General features: G+C 35.5%; 1 protein-coding gene across 1 annotated transcript; it reads right to left on the bottom strand.

Annotated features, from left to right (window-relative positions):
- Window positions 1–5,750: 5,750 nt before the first annotated feature.
- On the bottom strand, window positions 5,751–16,678 carry prdx6 (peroxiredoxin 6). The gene is made up of 5 exons (XM_067384779.1): window positions 16,526–16,678; window positions 11,613–11,769; window positions 10,593–10,739; window positions 6,330–6,476; window positions 5,751–6,099 (listed from the first exon to the last, which is right to left on the bottom strand). The coding sequence occupies exons 1-5, from the start codon at window positions 16,615–16,617 to the stop codon at window positions 5,974–5,976; spliced, it is 669 nt and encodes a 222-aa protein (XP_067240880.1). The 5' UTR covers window positions 16,618–16,678; the 3' UTR covers window positions 5,751–5,973.
- Between the last annotated feature and the right edge of the window lie 2,376 nt (window positions 16,679–19,054).

The raw sequence follows: 19,054 nt of genomic DNA on the forward strand, positions 1-19,054 counted from the left end.
CACAGAAAAGTCCCCAGAGTTAAATCAACGCTCTACATAGAGTTCAAATAACACTGAAGCAGAGTTAAAGTTAATGAGATAATATGCTGTTTGTTGAGTTGTTTAATCAGATCTTGAGAGATTTAATGTCTTTTATCTTCAGTTGATTTCAGGAAGTCAGTTGTAGTTCTCGTGTTTCTCTTCAGTGATTCTGCTTGTTAACAGCAGGTGTTCATCACTAATGCTCAATCATCCCTTTGTTATCTCATTAACTTTAACTCTGCTTCAGTGTTACAGTAACACTATATAGAGAGGGAACATATGTAATCTGAGCAAAGCTGATTTAACTCTGGGGGTTTTGCTGTGTACATGCAAGAACTGTAAAATAAAGTGCAACCATTTTTTATTTCAAAATGTTATGATGTATTAATTAATATCATTATGTTTTTTAGGAATTGCACTACTTGACATTTTACAACCTGAACTAACCTTGCCTTGTCATAAAATAGCCAAATTATCTTATATTTTAGTATACTTATTGACCTTGACACACAGTCCTTTTTCTATAATGACAAATTATATTAAATAAAATATATATTAGCAGGTGTAGCAAAAAGTAAATTTTGGACACTGTCGGATCATCACCACAAGCACAAAAAATATATATTTTTTAATGCATTTAAAAAAGTCTCTCATGCTCAGTTAAATTTATTTAATCAAAACTACAGTAAAATCAGTAATATTGTGTTTTCTTTGAAATATTTTACTCCAGTCTTCAGTGTCTAATAATATTAGTCATTATTGGTACTCATTTATTAATAAGGGTTGTTATCATCAATATTGAAAATGGCTTTTACTGCTTTTTTTTGTGAAAACTAATATAGTTTTTTTTTTTTTTCTCGGATTCTTTGATGAACAGAATGTCTTCATTTATTTGATATAATATAATCTTTTGTATCATTATAAATGTCTTTACTGACACTTTTGATCAATTTGATCAATGCACCCTTGCTGAATAAAAGTATATACCCCAAACATTTGCATGGTAATGTATCTCAGTTTCCTGAAAAATATAAAGCAGCACAGCTGTTTCCAACATTTTTAATAATAATAAATGTTTCTTGAGCAGCAAATCAGCATATTAGAATGATTTAGGGAGGATCATGTGACACTGAAGACTTTTTTACCAACACAAGAATAAATTACATTTTGAAATACATCACAATATTTCACAATGTTACTGATTTTACCATATTTTTGACCAAATAAATGCAGCATTGGTGAGCATATAAGATACGTCTTTCAAAACCATACAAAAATCTTAATTATTCCAAACTTTTGACTAGTAGTGTAAGGTAGTACAGCTATAGAACAATCAAATCCTGCTTCCCTGTTCTTTGTTCGTCAACTCCAGGGCAGATAAACAGTAGGTGGGAAGCGTGGAGAGGTCTTTAGGGAGCGGGCTCTCTGTTGTTGACTGATATGTGATACCAGCTGACATCTGGCACCCTGTCAGTTTGGTGTGCCCAGAGCACACATACACTCTTTAAGAGCGTTACTACTCACAGCTCACCTCTAGATGAATACTCTCATAAGTACAGGTCCCACCAGGCCTGAAGTCTATGGCCTGCTGGCACCACGGACACACACACACACACATAAACACACACAGCCCTCGCCCCTCACGCAGTACTGGCTAGACAGAGGTTATTCTGGGAGAATGGAGCGTGTTGTACCCCCTTAGGAGTTACACTATGGAGACCGTCAGTCTGACTCTCTTCTCTGTGTGTGCGTGTGGAGTTCAGTGAAGGGGAAGAGGTATTGGTAATGTCTGTCACTTACAATATTCTGACACTTGACATTGTGGTCTGGTATGTGAGAAATTAATCTGATCCGTAGAAGTGAATCCTCAACTCTTCTTCAAATGTGATATGCACGTATGAAACGTGTGATCACGTGACTGTGAGAAACCCCTCTTTAAACACCCTCAGCCCCTATTTCTCATGTGTCATCTTAACGCTGTGGCTGCTTATTGTCGAAGGTCTCCTAATCACAAACATAAGACGGCATATTTCAGTATCACATGAACACACTAGATGCTATAAAAAGGAATATTACAGGCTCAAAAGTTCATCTCAATCGACATCACAAAAACTGTTCGATTTTAAAGGGGACTTTTTATGCTTTTTTTTTTTTTTTTTATATATATATATCTTTTTGTTTTTGGGGTCTACTAGAACAGGTTTTCATGCTTGAATGTTGTAAAAAACAGCCACAACACAAACAATATGCATGTTAATTTTACTTCCATCGAAAGTACCTCCCCTTAACTATTTTTATTTATTATTAAAAAAAAAGTCTAAATTTTATTACATACATATATTCACATATGCATATATACATATACACATACATATGTATAGATATATATAATAGGTACAAATATATATATTTAAAAAAATGCTCCAAAATTGTATCACAAACACTGAAAACTGAGTTTAACAAGTATTGAACCTAATCACACACTATTCAATTCTTATCACGTATTATTTGAGATTATATATCCATATTCAGATACAACCCTAAGGCTGCGGACATATTAAACTTTAAGCATCTGATGTTACTTATAACCCACGTTGCTTTTAAGTTCTGGCTGTTGAATGTCGTGCAGAAAACCTCCGATGCAGTGAAGTGCTACTGCCATCTAGTGGTGCTTGTTCTCTGTTAAAAGCATCATTTGAAACTTTCAGTGGAAAAGGCCTCTTTGATGAGTTGAGGGGGGTGAGAGGGTAACAGACACTGCCATTGGCTCATCCGGCCCCCATCCCGGAAACAGTAGCGCCGGAGACGTGGCATTCCATGATCAAACACACACCATCTGTATTTTACTGGACAATGAGGGGAATCCCTATCTGTTTTCATGACATTCTTGGGGAGGGAGGGAGAGACAGAGGAAATCTGTCCTCTACTCTGAAGCAAAAGAGCATCTGGCCCTCACAGTCGAGCCACATAACTTCCATGACCTTCACCCGGTTATACGAGCTGCAGTAACGTTGGCTGAATAGTTGTGGTAACCCAAACCCCATGCTAGTCCCTGCACTCTCTTCACTGCCACTATCACCTGCTTCTCAGAACCCAGGGCCAAAGCCGAGGAGAGCGCTTCCTGCTGGCAGCCTAGGAATGAGGATTGTGTGTCAATGATTTACTTAGAGAAGTTCCTGTGTGGGAACATTTTTCATTTTTTAACAGACAAACGGAATGATTGTGATAACAAGGCATCCTTTCATGCCTCATTGACACCCAGCATTGATGTTTGGCGTCACAGTTTGATTATTCCTTGAAGCTTTTTTGGGGTCGATCGACAAGGCTTTAAAGTTCAACAACATACCAACAGGGCGGTTATGTAATTTGTCATCTTAATGCTCAACTGGGTAAACTTGTAAAACGAAACGTTGACCCTTTGCTGTAGTATGTATGAAATGTTGTTTGAGAGATTCAATCAGAGATCTTATACTGCCACCTATTGGATATTACATGTGGTGCAGGGGATTGTCAGATTATTGTAATCCCATGTAAATATTCTATAAATTATTATAAAGTTTAATGCTTTTATTCAGCAAGGACACATCAAATTGATCAAGTGACAGTAAAGACTTTTACATTGTTATACAAAAAAAAATAAGTATTTCAAATAAATAAACTTTAATAAATAAACTTTTCTATTCAGTAAATATCCTGAACATATAGAGGTGCATCTCAATAAATTAGAATGTCATGGAAAAGTTCATTTATTTCAGTAATTCAACTCAAATTGTGGAACTCGTGTATTTAATTCACAGACTGAAGTACTTTAAGTCTTTGGTTCTTTTAATTGTGATGATTTTGGCTTACATTTAACAAAAACCCACCAATTCACCATCTCAATAAATTAGAATACTTCTTAAAATCAATAAAAAAAATAAATAAAAAAAAAGACATTTTCTGAAAAATGTGTTTCATTTCTATGCACTCAATACTTGGTTGGGCCTCATTTTGCATGAATTACTGCATCAATGCGGCATAGCATGGAGACGATCAGCCTGTGGCACTGCTCAGGTGTAACAGAAGCCCAGGTTACTTTGATAGCGGCCTTCAGGTCATCTGCATTGTTGGGTCTGGTATCTCTCATCTTCCTCTTGGCAATACCCCATAGATTCTCTGTGGGGTTCAGGTCAGGCGAGTTTGCTGGCCAATCAAACACAGTAACACCATGGTCATTGAACCAGCTTTTGGTACCTTTGGCAGTGTGGGCAGGTGCCATCCTGCTGGAAAATGAAATCAGCATCTCCATAAACTTGTCACATGGCTTGGTACGTGGAATGTGACAGTTGTAGCCCATTTCCTGAAGACGTCTGTGTGTGGTGGCTCTTGATGCACTGACTCCAGCTTCAGTCCACTCCTTTTGAAGCTCTCCTAAGTTCTAAAATCGGCTTCGCCTGACAATCTTCTCAAGCCTGTGGTCATTCCTTTCACTTGTAAACCTTTTCCTACCACACTTTTTCCTTCCAGTCAACTTTCCATGAAATAAGCTTTGGCACAGCACTCTGCGAACAGCCAGCTCTTTCAGCAATGACCCTCTGTGGCTTACCCTCATTGTAGAGGGTCTTGATGATCGTCAGCAGACTTCCCCATGACTGCTGTAGGGATTACTGACCTAAACCCAGAATTTATACCTTGAGAATGGTAATTTAATAGAACTTGAAATTAAATATTCTAATAATTTGAGATACTGATTTTTTTTTATTTTGATGAGCAGCAAGCTGTAATCAATGAAAACAAAAAAGTCTGGAAATATTTTACTTTGTCTAATAAATCTAGAATATATTTAAGTTTTACTTTTTTAATTAAATTACAGAAAAATAAATTCATGATATTCTAATTTATTGAGATGCACCTGTAAATATACTGTATCTCACAACTGTTTGTTGAGCAACAAATCATTAGAATGATTTTTGAAGGATCATGTGACACTGGAGACTGGAGTAACGATGCTGAAAATTCAGCTTTGCCACAGAAATCAATTAAATCTTAAATATTAAGAAAACTTAAATTGTAATAATTTCACAATATTACTTTTCGTACTGTAATTAGTTACTGCATTATAGACTTCCTTCAAAAACATTTAAAATTAATTTACAGTCCCAAAACTTGAATGGAGATGCATTAAATAAAAGTATTTTTAATATTATAAGAAAAACAAAAATATTAAGATATTTTTGTTTATATATTTTATAGAATTTGTGTCAGTACTTGACTATACAGATTTAAACGCTCCATATTTCATCTAATAGCTATAACTGAGAAGTCATGCACAGGCACATACAGTCAGGTCAATGTACTGTAGATTTCACGCTGATCAAAGTTCATTCTGGCAACATGTTTTTTCCTCATTCCGTCTCTCAATGGTGTTAAAGTTCATTTTTAGTTTCTTTGTGAATTTTTCTCAATACTACCACTGAACTCTCACATTACACCTCACTTTATAAATGAAACCTTATCTTCTGTTAAAAGGCATTTGCAATATATCTATCTTGCACCATGTCCTAACCAGTCACGACAGCTACAAGGAACAAAAACATTTGTTACTGAAACCTCATTGAAATCATGAAATCTCATTGGTCTTACACAACTTCTTTTGCATACAGGTGAACCATAAATAGCAAGTATCCAAAATTAAATTTACTGCATATTTCAAAATGTCATTCAGCCCAAATGAACACCCATCAACATCTTTTTATATTACAAAAGGAACTGTTTTATTGAAATTAAGGCACAATACAATAATTCTATTATATGTAATGACCTTATGATGTGTCACTGAACTAACTTCTGATGATTCGTCTCTGATTAGTAGCAGGTGATGGAGAAGTCAAGTGAGAGAAGGCGCCACATCAAGTGGACTAAAACACGATGTCAGTTAAGTGCCATTTCTACCGTATTGCCATCATATATCAGTTATGGTTTAGTGTAGCGAATGTATTTTTTCCCAGAAGGCACCTCTTTGAGGGTGAAACCAGCTGGGAAAAGCTTGTTGGCATCTTCATCTGAGAGAGAAGGGATGACCATGACTTCTTCACCAGGCTTAGACAAAAAAAATAAAAAGAAAAAAATAGAAAAGAAAAGAAATATTTCAAAATATTTCAAACAAACATTGATGATCATGTAAGTCAGTGACGTTTAGGCCTGCAAAGTTTTTGTTCACAATTTTTCTGCACTCACAATCTTGACCACATATTTGAAAAAATAAAATTAAAATAAATCTACTCAGGGACTACATTACATATACTACAATATCACAGACGGTTTCGTACCTTCCAGTCCACAGGTGTGGCTACCTTCTTTGTTGCTGTCAACTGCAGAGAGTCTATAGCACGGAGAATCTCATCGAAATTGCGCCCCGTGGTGGCTGGATAGAGAATAGACAGCTTCAGCCTCTTATCAGGGCCCACCACAAACACCTGAAATATAATAAATCTGGTGAGAGCTGGTACAAATAAACCTTTTCAGCTTCATAACTAGTGGCCTCATGAGATAACGGCTCACTAATTTTACTCGGAGACCATATAGCAGTGTGAATACAATCACCTACATCTACATATCTATGTATTGATAATAAAAGTCTTCTCTTGGCTGGCTCCTCAGGGTTTTCTTGCTTTAGCAGCATAACGGTTCTGCAAAAGTGTTATGTTTTAGCAAAGTCTGCGGGTACATGGGGCAATGGAAATGTTGCATGCAGCAGAACCGCAACAGAAATTTAGTCAGGCAGATCACAGTTTCACAATCCTGACAAAGATTCTAAAGCAGTGGTTCATAACATTTTTGACTCAAAGACTGTGATTGAAATCTCATACTCTCATGAGTAGGTACTCATTTTGAATAAGTACTTTGGACTTTGTGACCGTTAAAAAAAAAAAAATGCTCTATACAGTATGATTGTGTGTAGTATGAATGTAATCTGGACATACATTCGCCATGCTGTCATTATGTGACCTCAGCATCAGTCACGTCGCTTCACTGTCATTCACAATTCCTCTCCCATGGCCTCATGGGATAATAAAGTGTCCATCATATGCACACTTCAAGATCTCTCCAGAAGAAGTAGGTCATCTGGGTACGTGCTTACTCTTTTATGAGTACTGTCAAGTCAGACATACTTTTATCACATACTGTGGTAAGTATGCAATTTCAGATGCAGCCCTAGGCCCCCTTTGTTCAAAGGCCCTCTTATCTAAACTGATATGTACCTCTGGTACTTCTGTTGTCAAAACAAATAAACTAAAAAAAAAATGATTTTAAGAATATGGTTTGTAAACAACTCTCAAATATTTTGAATTGGGATTGTAGTACCCATTTCAACCACTAGCTGTCAGTATTACTAGGGCTGCCCATGACTAAAGATTTTTCTAATCGACTAGTGTTCGTTCATTTAAGCCATTGGTTAACTAACTGCACATTTACACTAATTTAATTACTTAAATATATATTGGGGAATATTAAACCATAATGAGTGTTTAATATAAATAAAAATTCTATATACAGGTGCTGGTCATATAATTAGAATATCGTCAAAAAGTTCATTTTTTATTGTAATTTTTTTTTTTTTTTTTTTAATGAAACTTTCATTTATACTAGATTTTTTTTATTGATCTTAGGAAATATACTAATATTTTGAGATACTGGATTTTGGTGTTTCATGAGCTGTACGCTCTAATCATCAAAATTTATAAAAAAAAAAAATTAAAAAAACTTTTGAAATGTTTTACTTTACATGTATGGAATCTAGAATATATGAATGTTTCATTTTTCACGATATTCTAATTATATGACCAGCGCCTGTATATATATAAATATATATAGGTGTAATATACAGTATATAGCCTATTCAGCACTCATATAGTTTATTTGCAGCAAGCTTTATAATATTTGGATGGGAGAACGCCAGGGAATACCAGGTGCTGTAAGCTTTTTGTAAATAAATCTTTATCTTTAACATTACTAAACTAGTGTTTTCTGAGTCAGTGTCAGCTGCAAAGATGAAGTTGATGACGTTGCCTCATCTCTGCAGTATAGTGGACAAACCTTTAGAGAGAAATGCACTTTTCATACGCCGGATTACATCATCAGAAAGTGTTTTTCAATTTGAATTGGTTCATTTAAAACACATTTCAAGCTTTCTATATTTCTCATGTTTGTGAGGCAAGTAGCCTATATGCCGAGTGACGTGCTCCAGTTTAGGGAAGAGCGGTATGGCAGAAAGCGCATCCATTTCCATTTATTTTACAAGAGAACTTTGTTATTGTGAGTTTACACAAATAAAAGTATACCCTTTACAGTTTCGAATGATGCATTACACTATGCATCGTGACCAAAAATGATATCCAGGTCATGCAGTGTGTAAATACTTCAACTTCCACACAGACATTGTGACCAATCGAATATTATAATTTTAGTCGACTAAGACTCTTTTTGTCGGCTAACATTTAGTCGACTACTAGTGGGTAGTGTTGTAACAATACCAAAATTGTAACTTTGATACAATACCGACTAAAATACCTTGATACTGTTACTGAATTAAACTGAATTAATACCACAGCAAAAAACTAAAATAGTGAAAGTAATTGAATATGACAGAACTTAAAATTCATTGTTTTAGAAAAAAACAAAAAAAACAAAAAAAAAAAACTAAAACTCACTTGACCTACCCTGCTTTTTGACCATTCTCTCCCCTTTATTTAAAAAAAAAATTATAAATTATTACTACATGATCGTCCTTACTGAGATGTTAGCAATCTTCACATTATCAATCATGGTAACATTCACTAAACCTTTCACAGTTCTCAACAGGTTTGGATATGACCAATCTTATTAAATGAGCAATTTAATATTTTGTTTTTATTTAGTTTTATAAAATCGCAATAGTCATTTAATTAAAAAAAATAAGCAAAGATGCAAAAAATATGACAAACTATATAAGAGATACAAAAAAATGAAACTTTTTCAGGCTATAGTTGGTCTATTTAACAGTAGCATTCAAGTAATAATGGGGAAAAAATGGATATTCTTTGTAAGTTTACTATACACAGATTCATAATAAATATATTAAAGTTATATTTTTTTTTATTATTAACTTTCATCACACAAAGAGCAGGTTTATTCCAATAGACCCCTTAATCGCCTACGTCACTGTGACGTCACCGCTCTAGCTGGAGGCAAAACACATATAAGAACTTATAGCAGGCGTGCTAAAAGTTTGAGGTTTTGACTTTAAAATGTCGTCTTGTTGTGTTTTTGGCTGCCAGAATAGAAGGAACAGCACTTTTGGTTCAAAACTAAAGTTTTACCGGATCCCGGCAGACATTCCTCCACAGAAATCAAAAAGATAATTGTGGTTGAATGCAATACGGCGTACAGACTGGACAGAGACGATCATAATACCCATGTTTGCAGTGCACACTTCATATCAGGTCAAATAATCGATGCATATGTAATGGTGTGTTGGTTTTATCTAGTACAAATCAGCAAGTTTCTGTTTTATAGGTGAAAAGTCGCCAACTTTCAGCGCACTACCTAGCTTAAATGTTAAACAAACATACAGCGATAGATGTGTGTGCCATCCTTTGAATGGTCTCTTAAAATAATCCACATTGCTATAGCCATAATCATAGTTAGCCTAGAGTTAGGTTATATTAGACAATAAGCCTTGACAAAATTCCCCGAACCACCTGAAAGTAATTCATATGTTGTCTAGGAAATATCCCAAAAAAAATAGCTGTCAGGGTCCTGCAGAGTCAGTACATATTTGGACAGTTCTGAACCTTCTTCTGAATCCATGTTTAAATACTTTAAATAAATTTAATTTAATTTAATTTAAATAAAAAATAATTTAAATAAATCCTAAAAACATGCTAGCTTACACTTGTCAACATTGAGTCCAGAGTCTCTTTTTGCCTCCAGCTAAGCCCCGCCCACCAGGAAACATTGCAATGTTTACAAACTTTTAAGGGGTCTATACATTGGAACACATCCGTTTTCTTTCTCAACTGTTTACGTTCACTAAAGACATATCTGATTGTTTTTACATACTTTCCAGGACGTGCATTGTAACAATTTTGACCAACTGAAGTTGCGACCACATGCGGTCTGAAAGCTGGCTTTCTGTGTGCACGCTTCAGGTCCAGCAGTGCAAGTAGTGTTTAGCTCTTTTTAAAAATCAAACATATCCTGCACTTTATTTTCTCATGCATGCATGTTTCTTTGTTGCTTTCTTTGTCATGCACTGCGTGGATATATTTTACTCCCTGCAGGGAGTGGAAGCAGAGCTCTGTACAGATTTCCTTACTCCTGCTTTCACACTTAGAATGCTGTCATTCTTAAAACACCAGTACTAATAAACATTTGCGTCATACCATTTTTAATAGCAGGGTATCACAATAACTTTTTGAAACCGGTATATCATGCAACACTAGTAGGGGGCTGCCCTAATTACATAATGCACCTTTATATTTGAAGATTTTGTTAACTAATAACCCTGTTGCGAACCACTGCCCAAAAGCATGGCTGCGATGGAAACTCACACAGCGGGCAGTGAGGGGCATCCCATCTTTATCCCTCTCATCAGGGTCCAGCATCCCCAGCAAGACCGATAACTCCCTCTTGTCATCCGCTATGATGGGGAACGGCATGGGACAGCAGGCTTTGTCTTGGTTAAATGACAAAATATCCTTTAGAGAAAAAGATACATAAATATGGAGTAGTTATTACCTTTTTTGCATATGAGTCAGTCAGTCATCCTTATGTGTGAAGCCTTATTAAAAGGAAATGGTAAATTAAACGAAACTTTGAATTATGTAACAGTCCCTTTACAAAAAGAAAGCCAAAAAAGTACATTTCTGTGGTTTACGTGCACATCTGTGTATTTGTATATAATGAGTGAATAATGCTCTGGTTAAACTGTCAGAGTACAGTGACTGATTTCACACAAAACACTGTCTTGTGGGAACCGGGTGTCTGCGGCATTCTCATGAGTTCAGCAATGAGTTCAGCCAAAGGCATGTGTGGGTGTGAAAGTATGCCTGTATGTCCAGTAAAAGAGTTACCGTTAAAGACAGACAGACCATAAAACAACATCAGCAACAAAAGTTTGGCAAATAGAGTTGTGCCTTGCATTCTGACTCGTTTTAATGCATTTACAATAATGTTGTTATGAAACTTTTGGCCAAGTTCAGAGTCTTGGGAAGCCAGATGTCTTGTAACAAGATACCAGCCCTGTTCGGTTGGGATTTCAGGGAGAGAGTACCAGAGAAAGTCAGCTGCAGAAATTCTTTTCTTTTGGGATTACAGTAAGGTGATTATGTCTGAACCAATCAGAGAAGTCCTCTGTGTGCGTACCTAAGGGCTACAGGCCGATGATTGGATGCTTGAGCTACAAGAGACTCAAAACAATGCAGCATCATTGAACGTTAAGCCCATGTGACATCTGAAACGTCTGTTTAAGAGTATCAAAGAGTTTCATAAATGTACACTACCGTTCAAATATTTATCATCAGTAAGAATAGGAAACCAAATATAATTGTATTGTAATTTTATCTGCACACCTCACTCCATTTGCGGTGATCTTCCACGCTGTCGATGGACAGTGCGATCATCTTCACGTCCCGTTTCTTAAACTCATCATGAAGCTTCGCAGCACGGGCTAGTTCAGTCGTACATACTGGAGTGAAGTCGCGTGGGTGCGAGAACAAGATACCCCATCTAAAGAGAAGAAAAAAAAAAAACACGATGGAAACTAAGAATTACATACATTTCAAAAGATAAATTTATAAATTAGTTTAAGCTTTGTTATTGTTACAATGTCAGTAGTATATGTAAATGAGCAATTTTACCCTCTCCATACCACCTGAACAGAGATCTCATTTACTTTTTAAGATTGTACAGATCTTCTTTAAAACCACTAGAACACAGAACAGTTTTACACATTTTGTTTTGTTTTTTGTAGAAACCATAGAAACACCAAAGATGCTTTAATATATTATATGTTTTGGACAGGTGAGTGACTGTTTGGACATTCATCGACAGAAAACTAATCATGTTATATAGCTCAACACAGTAAGTCTTATAGTTTAAATCTTGTTTTCTTGACTTCTGTACCACAAGTACAATGTTTTACCATGACTAATATCGATCTAAATTTTGCAGTGTGCAACAAGTGTCTCATAGCAGCCGCCAAGAGAACACAGAGTACTAGCATTATAATTTTCAACACAAACATATCTAATATGATAAAACAGCACTGCTTTTCCCCACATCCTCATGACCAGAAGAAGCGGAAGCATTCATCTGCGGCATAAAAAAAGTTGCGGGTGTTGCACGTCTCTCATTAGCAATCACTCTAGTGGCCTCATTCCACTTTGACGGCTTTCATTCATACTCATACTACAGTAGTTAATAAATCTTGAATGCATTGAGTCTCAGATTCTTTTCCCCCCGACTGTAGACGAAGACAACACCTCCCATGATTCTGCAAAAATCAAGGAGACAAGCTACGCCTTTGTTTTGAATAAGCGACCTCTATAGGCAAAAACTACATACTTTATGTAATATTGACACCCAGTGTTAAAAATAGGTACTACAATCCAAATTCAAAATATTGTTTGGCCCGCCCCCCTCATTCAAAGACGCGGTGCAACAATAGGGAGCGCAATTCACAATGAAAGCTGCGGAGACTTGCACACTGTAAGCTGAGTTGATTTATCCGTTTTAACCCTTAAATGAATACCTCGGGTCTTTAGTAACCCGGGACGTCATTCACTCGTCATTAAAGTTAGACATCAACCTTCTTGGTATTCCTCAATCAATTCATTATAAAGAATATAACAAGAAAAAAAAATAAAAATTCTGAAAGACTGGCTATTTTTGAATTCATTTTTTGTAAAAAAAAAAAATTGTATAGGGTCACAAACGACCCGAGGTGTGTATGAGTGTATGTATATTTTTTCTTCACAACAATAATTGAATCTTAGATGACGGAATAAGTGCAATTCACCTTTATTCCACAAGGTGGCAATGTCTGATACACAATACTGAAGTGACGACTCATTTAGACAGAAAACGAAATAAGAAAAACATGAAATGACTCAGCGATTTACTGCAGAACAAGTACTGAACGCAATCAAATATGACTAACTGTTACAGGATGAATCTGGTGAAGCGGTTAGTGATGGAAATATTGATTTTGAAGATGTTGAAAATTATATAGTTTTGAGAATACGTTTGAGATCGTGAATGGGCTGATATTCGTGACCTCAAACATAAAACTAGCCTATTATTTGCTGAATTTACTGGGAAATGAGCTCTGACGAGGACAGTAGTGATGGCATAAAACATCCGCTCAAACGGAGCTCTTTCAAGCTCCAAAAGGTAACAAAATATGCTTTATTTTCTTCTTCTGTAATTGTTACTCTAATATCAGAGGAGTTTTATATTATCGCGACAGGTAGAAATCCATCAGTGTTAGATATAGATCCAGGTCGATAAAGACCCGAATATGTAAAAATGATTGGCGAAACAGACATGCATTTAAGGGTTAATATGCTGTTGTTCATCGAGATATTTAGATGGATGCAGAGGCTTTTAGGTCAGGTAGAATCTGCGATTCTCTGACCAGTTTGTTTGCTGGTTTCCATGGCTACAATACGCGGTGTTTTCCGACAACTGGCAAGCTGTGATGTCGAAATACTATTGGATAAACTGGCAGCACATGTTTCATACAGATCAAAACAAAAAAACGGACATTCCGACACAGAACGCATATTTTCAAAGTAGAATATCTGGCTGTAGCATTGTTTTTCTGAGAAACAAGTAGGTGAACTCAGCAGTTTCCTAAATATCTGCAAACATATCAGGGTATTTTTATGCTTTATTAAAGTAAAAATCTTACATAGAGCCCCTTTAAACAAAAAGCTGAGAAAATCATTTTTGTGAAAAAACTATGTCCTGATTGGATTCAGAATGATGATCAAAACATAGATGTAGTAGATTGCTTCCATCAATACTCCCAAAGCTTCACAGTCCTACAGCTCTTCATGGGTCCACCTTTCATTCAGTAAAGTTAGGCAGTTTGGGCTGTTTATTGATGATCACGTTATTTCACATGTGCATAAGCAATGCTTTTATCACTCATTTCCGCTTGTAATGAATGGCAGGTTGAACCATTACAAAACAGGCATGTCGGGAAATCTGGGAGTGTATAGACTATTGGTACTTTGTAATCATATCACATGTTTTTCAAGTAATAAGGGAAAAAAAATGACTCACTCCCTGGAGACATGAATTTGAGCATGTCTGAGAACATTCTCTTTATCCATCTGGGAAGTTATGGGTTATAAATCTCCCATTAACGATTGTAATCTCCATTCAGCCTGAAAGATTTTCAGTATTGTTTTGTAAAAAAGCATAGAGCAGCACTTCTGATTCAAAGCCAACAGCCGTTTTGTCTGCCGTTAAAGAAACAGCGTCAAACTCTCTGGAGGTCATGTCACATCGCATGATAATCACAATGAAAGGAAATTCAAACTCTTGCAAAATCTTATCACAACTATCTAGCTTCACATTGTACAGATTGGAAGATATTTCTTAATTATGACACTTAGAAACAGTCAAAAAGAGGAAGATTTCGAGAGGCTTGTGCACTCTAAATTGGGAAATGCAGAACGAAGAGTTGCTAAAGGGACTTTCTTCACAATGACATCTGTTAAACGTTTCAATTTTAGAATCTTCCACTTTCGCTTCCCTAGAGCAGAGAGGCGGATGTTTGGCTCGAAATGGGGACTACAGACAGGCCCCCTTTTCTGTTAGATAATGCATTAAGGGACAATTGAGAACAGTTACACAACCTGAATATTAAGAATGCAAAGTTTTATGTTATTTGTTCAGCTCATACTGCTTGTATGCATATTTCAGTTGAAAAACAAGTTGTACTATGTATCCAGTACTGCCATGTATAATGTAGGGCAGGTTTTGATTTTGACCATGGGGAATTGATTGGATGATTGTGGTTTGCGATCGCCGTGATGTCATGTGAGTGACAGGTTGTCCCGCCCTCACACCAGTAAACACATCATCAGAGAAGAAAAGAGATGCCACTGCAAGAGGGAGGGGAAGTTATTTTGATTTCGTTATTTAAAAAAAATAAATAAATAAAAAAATGCACGGATAAAGAATTTATTTAAAGAATTATTTTTTAAAAATTGCTGCAATTGCTGTTCCATAATAAAATAAGAATTGTCCATTTTGTTTTCATGGTGACATTAAAGTCATGAAAGTTCATCATGAAGGTTAATTATTTGCACGCATTTTAAAGCAATCAGTTGATATCGTTTTTTTTTTTAAATGCACACATATGAAGCACGCTATCAGAAGACGTGCCGTGTGAGTGTTGAACTAAGTTCTCTTTCAACTGTCAAATACACACAATTATGTCAAAAACACACAAAGCTCACATAGTCGGTTATCCGCTATATTATTAACGTAAACCGCAGGGAAAGAAATCGCATGTGTACATTAGATCTGTATATTAAAGTGACAGCAGTGTAATATACAGTACCTACTGCTGTTAATATGAACCAAACAACAAAAGAAAAACAGAAAATCACTCACTGCTCTTGATTGAATAACTTTAGTAGCTTTAATAAGAATACATTTCTTACTTAAATACTGATGTTAAATGGTATGGCGAGGGGATAAACATGGCGGACTGTGTACAGCTCACTCAGGTCCCCTTTAAGATATTATAAACACGGTTTTTCTTTAAAGCTAATTTAAAGCTAAATACAAATAAAATTGACGACTTGAAGTAATTTAAAATCTAAAAACTTTCCAAACTTCCACTTACTTTAAATAATAATATTAAAAAAAAAAAAAAAAAAGTTTCTGGCACAATATGGGGGACTTCCAAACCACTTTACACTCATGCCAACATCAACAATACTGGCATTGTTATGCCACAGCCACAGAGTGACAAAGCACATTCCCCTTCTAAACATTTAGTACACAAATTAATGCAAATGGTTTAAAGATTTTACATCTGCAGTAATATATGACATAGCTTTTTCCTTAATTGCAATGAAACACTGACGGCATATAAAGATGACCTCAGATCCGTCTGTAGCATGCTTTTTTTAACTGCTGGATTGATATAGTATACACGTTTTTAGACTCCCTTTTAAGCAAACTCTCCTGCTATAAATGAGCAATAATATAAAAAAAATAAAGAAATACCATTATTTGAGTAGAAATATGATGTTGAAGTATAACATATCATATAAAAGCGAGCTTCAGTCTCCATATGTCATATCAGGTGTATTGGTGCTGTATCAGGTGATGTTTGTGGCGCACTTCAGCCACCTGGTGATCACGCGTGAGTGAATTAAAAGCACAATAAACGTGAATTACAGACATTATCCGAGTAGGCCTGCTCCCTCACAAACAAAAATATAATTGTGCTACTTACGAATTTCCCAAAAACTCATGAAATTTTATCTTGCCGATTGTAGTCTCTGCTTCAAAGTTAGGGAACACGTCTCCCAAAAGAATTCCAGGCATGACTGTTTCCCGCTACACTTTACTCTTGTCGGCACATGTAATCATGGATGGGAGGTTTATATAACTTACCAGGAAGTCAGGGAGTGCGCGTGTGGGCGGACGACGATTCTGATTGGATGAAACACCGACGCCTCCCTAAGGTCAAAGATTAAATTCGTTTTAAACTTGTAAAAATGCAATCATATCTTTTCTGCACAATTGATTATTTTATTAATGCATATGGAAGAATAAACAACTGATTCTGAATATAAGAATATAACCTTATATCAATGATCTCGGCTTCTATATGTCAGTTTATTTAACAATATTTAATAAACATATATAAATATATATAATTTAGTTAAAATATCAGACAGTTGCTTATTTCATGTTGATTTGTTCCTTGTGTTTATATTGAGTGTGTGGTTTTGACATTATATACTGCTCTTCGTACCTAAACACTGTTGCATAAATTGTATTTATAATAACTAATGGTTTTAATAACTAATGTATTTATTCTAATATTGTATAGGTAACACAAGAGACTCATCACATCATAAAACACAAAAGTCCAATAAATTCTGCTCTCTAAACTGATTACATGAATATTTTAATATCTCAAAATTGTCAAAATTAATCAATATATCAACATTTTTCAGGTAAATAAGATTTTCTTATCAAGGTGATAAAATGTTGTGTTGCAAAAATTTGTAAACCCTCCTAAAAGTTACTAAATAAAACAATATATATATATATATATATATATATATATATATATATATATATATATATATATATATATATATATATATATATATATATATATATATATATATATATATATTTGGTGTAAGTTCAAAGCAAGTTTGATCATCAATAGGAAAGTATGTTGAACCAAAACATTTAAAGAGAAGTCATTTTTTGACAATTAAAAGTGTTATATAGCTCACTGAATCATTCTCAGACTTAATGCTGACAACAATTGAGGCACTTGGGAGAGAACTGTCAGGAGACTTATTTCTTAGCACAAAGGAGGACAGTGGTACAAGAGGATTACCAAATCATTGTTTTAAGTGTGAAAATATAGCAAAAGTAACACAGAAATTAAAAAACAATGGACTTGTGACAAGGACCCTGAAATAATCAGGCCTTCATTTTTAAGCTTTCATTTAGTGATGAGGGATTTTTTTGCTAGACAAAGAGCAGGAGAAATACCAAGCGAGTGTCTCAGAGCCAGCAAAAGCTATGAAAAGAGTGACTGTTTATCTCACAGAGTAAGATGCAGCCTGCAGAAATGACATGCATGGTTGTTGTTCTCACTGGAACTACCTACTGGAGCCAAAGCACAATAAAATCACTTAGCCATTTCCAAAGCCCATATTTACAAAATATAGATTCCGGGAATCAATCATTTTGGATCTACCAGCATCCAAAAGTTATTGTGTTGCTAGAGGAGGAGCAATGTGAGAAGTGCCTGGTTCCCACAGTAAAGTTCAGTGGTATAGTAAAGCTCTTAAATAGGGTTGTATAAGTGCTGAAGGTGTGAGGAAGTTGCTATCAATGCTGTCATGAATTCCCACACCACTGTGTGATTTAATACACTAACTTGAAACAGAGGATGTTAGGGTTTCCTCATTCCCTGCATTGTTGGGCATTTTTTAATATGACAATGAGGTGAAAAACCTTCTGTGGACATGTATTGCACTCAGTCTTAACACTCTTGAGCACCTGTGGGGGATTCTGTATAGACGAGTTGAGCAACACTGCCCATTAAAGATCAGGGAATTTAAAGGAACACTCCACTTTTTTTTAAAATAGACAAATTTTTCAACTCCCCTAGAGTTAAACAGAGTTTTATTCAGAGTTTTTTTTTATCGTTTTCGAAACCATTCAGCCGATTTCCGGGTCTGGTGGTACCACTTTTAGCATAGCTTAGCATAGTTCATTGAATCTGATTAGACTGTTAGCATTTCGCTCAAAAATGACCAAAGAGTTTCGATATTTTTCCTGTTTAAAACTTGACTCTTCTGTAGTTACATTGTGTACTAAGACCGACGGAAAATTAAAAGTTGTGATTTTCTAGGCCGATATGGTTAGGAACTATACTCTCATTCTGGCATAATAATCAATAAACTTTGCTGCCCTACCATGAGTGCAGCAGGCGCAATGATTCAATGAACTATGCTAAGCTATGCTAAAAATGGTACCGCCAGACACGGAGATCGGCTGAATGGATTCGAAAACGGTAAAACTCAACTGTTTAACTTTAGGGGAGTTGGAAAATGAGCCTTTTTTTTAAAAAAAAGTGGGTCAGAGCAGTATATTCAAATTTATGGAGGGCATAGTAAATACTAGAATATTATACATTTGTTGAATTAAATCTAGGGTGTACTCATTTCTGCAATCTTTAATTGAAACAAAATTGGGTAATTTACTTATTTTATGGCAATTAATGACA

Source organism: Chanodichthys erythropterus, chromosome 4 (assembly GCF_024489055.1).
Source record: "Chanodichthys erythropterus isolate Z2021 chromosome 4, ASM2448905v1, whole genome shotgun sequence".
Lineage (NCBI taxonomy): Eukaryota > Metazoa > Chordata > Actinopteri > Cypriniformes > Xenocyprididae > Chanodichthys > Chanodichthys erythropterus.

What these genes read in the sequence shown, in the direction of transcription:
- prdx6 (XM_067384779.1), bottom strand. Translation starts at nt 16,617, where the DNA reads ATGCCTGGAATTCTTTTGGGAGACGTGTTCCCTAACTTTGAAGCAGAG. An exon ending in CATGAGTTTTTGGGAAATTC is followed by an intron (nt 11,770 to 16,525) that starts GTAAGTAGCACA and finishes TCTTCTCTTTAG; the next exon opens with ATGGGGTATCTTGTTCTCGC. An exon ending in CCACACCTGTGGACTGGAAG is followed by an intron (nt 6,100 to 6,329) that starts GTACGAAACCGT and finishes TTTTTGTCTAAG; the next exon opens with CCTGGTGAAGAAGTCATGGT.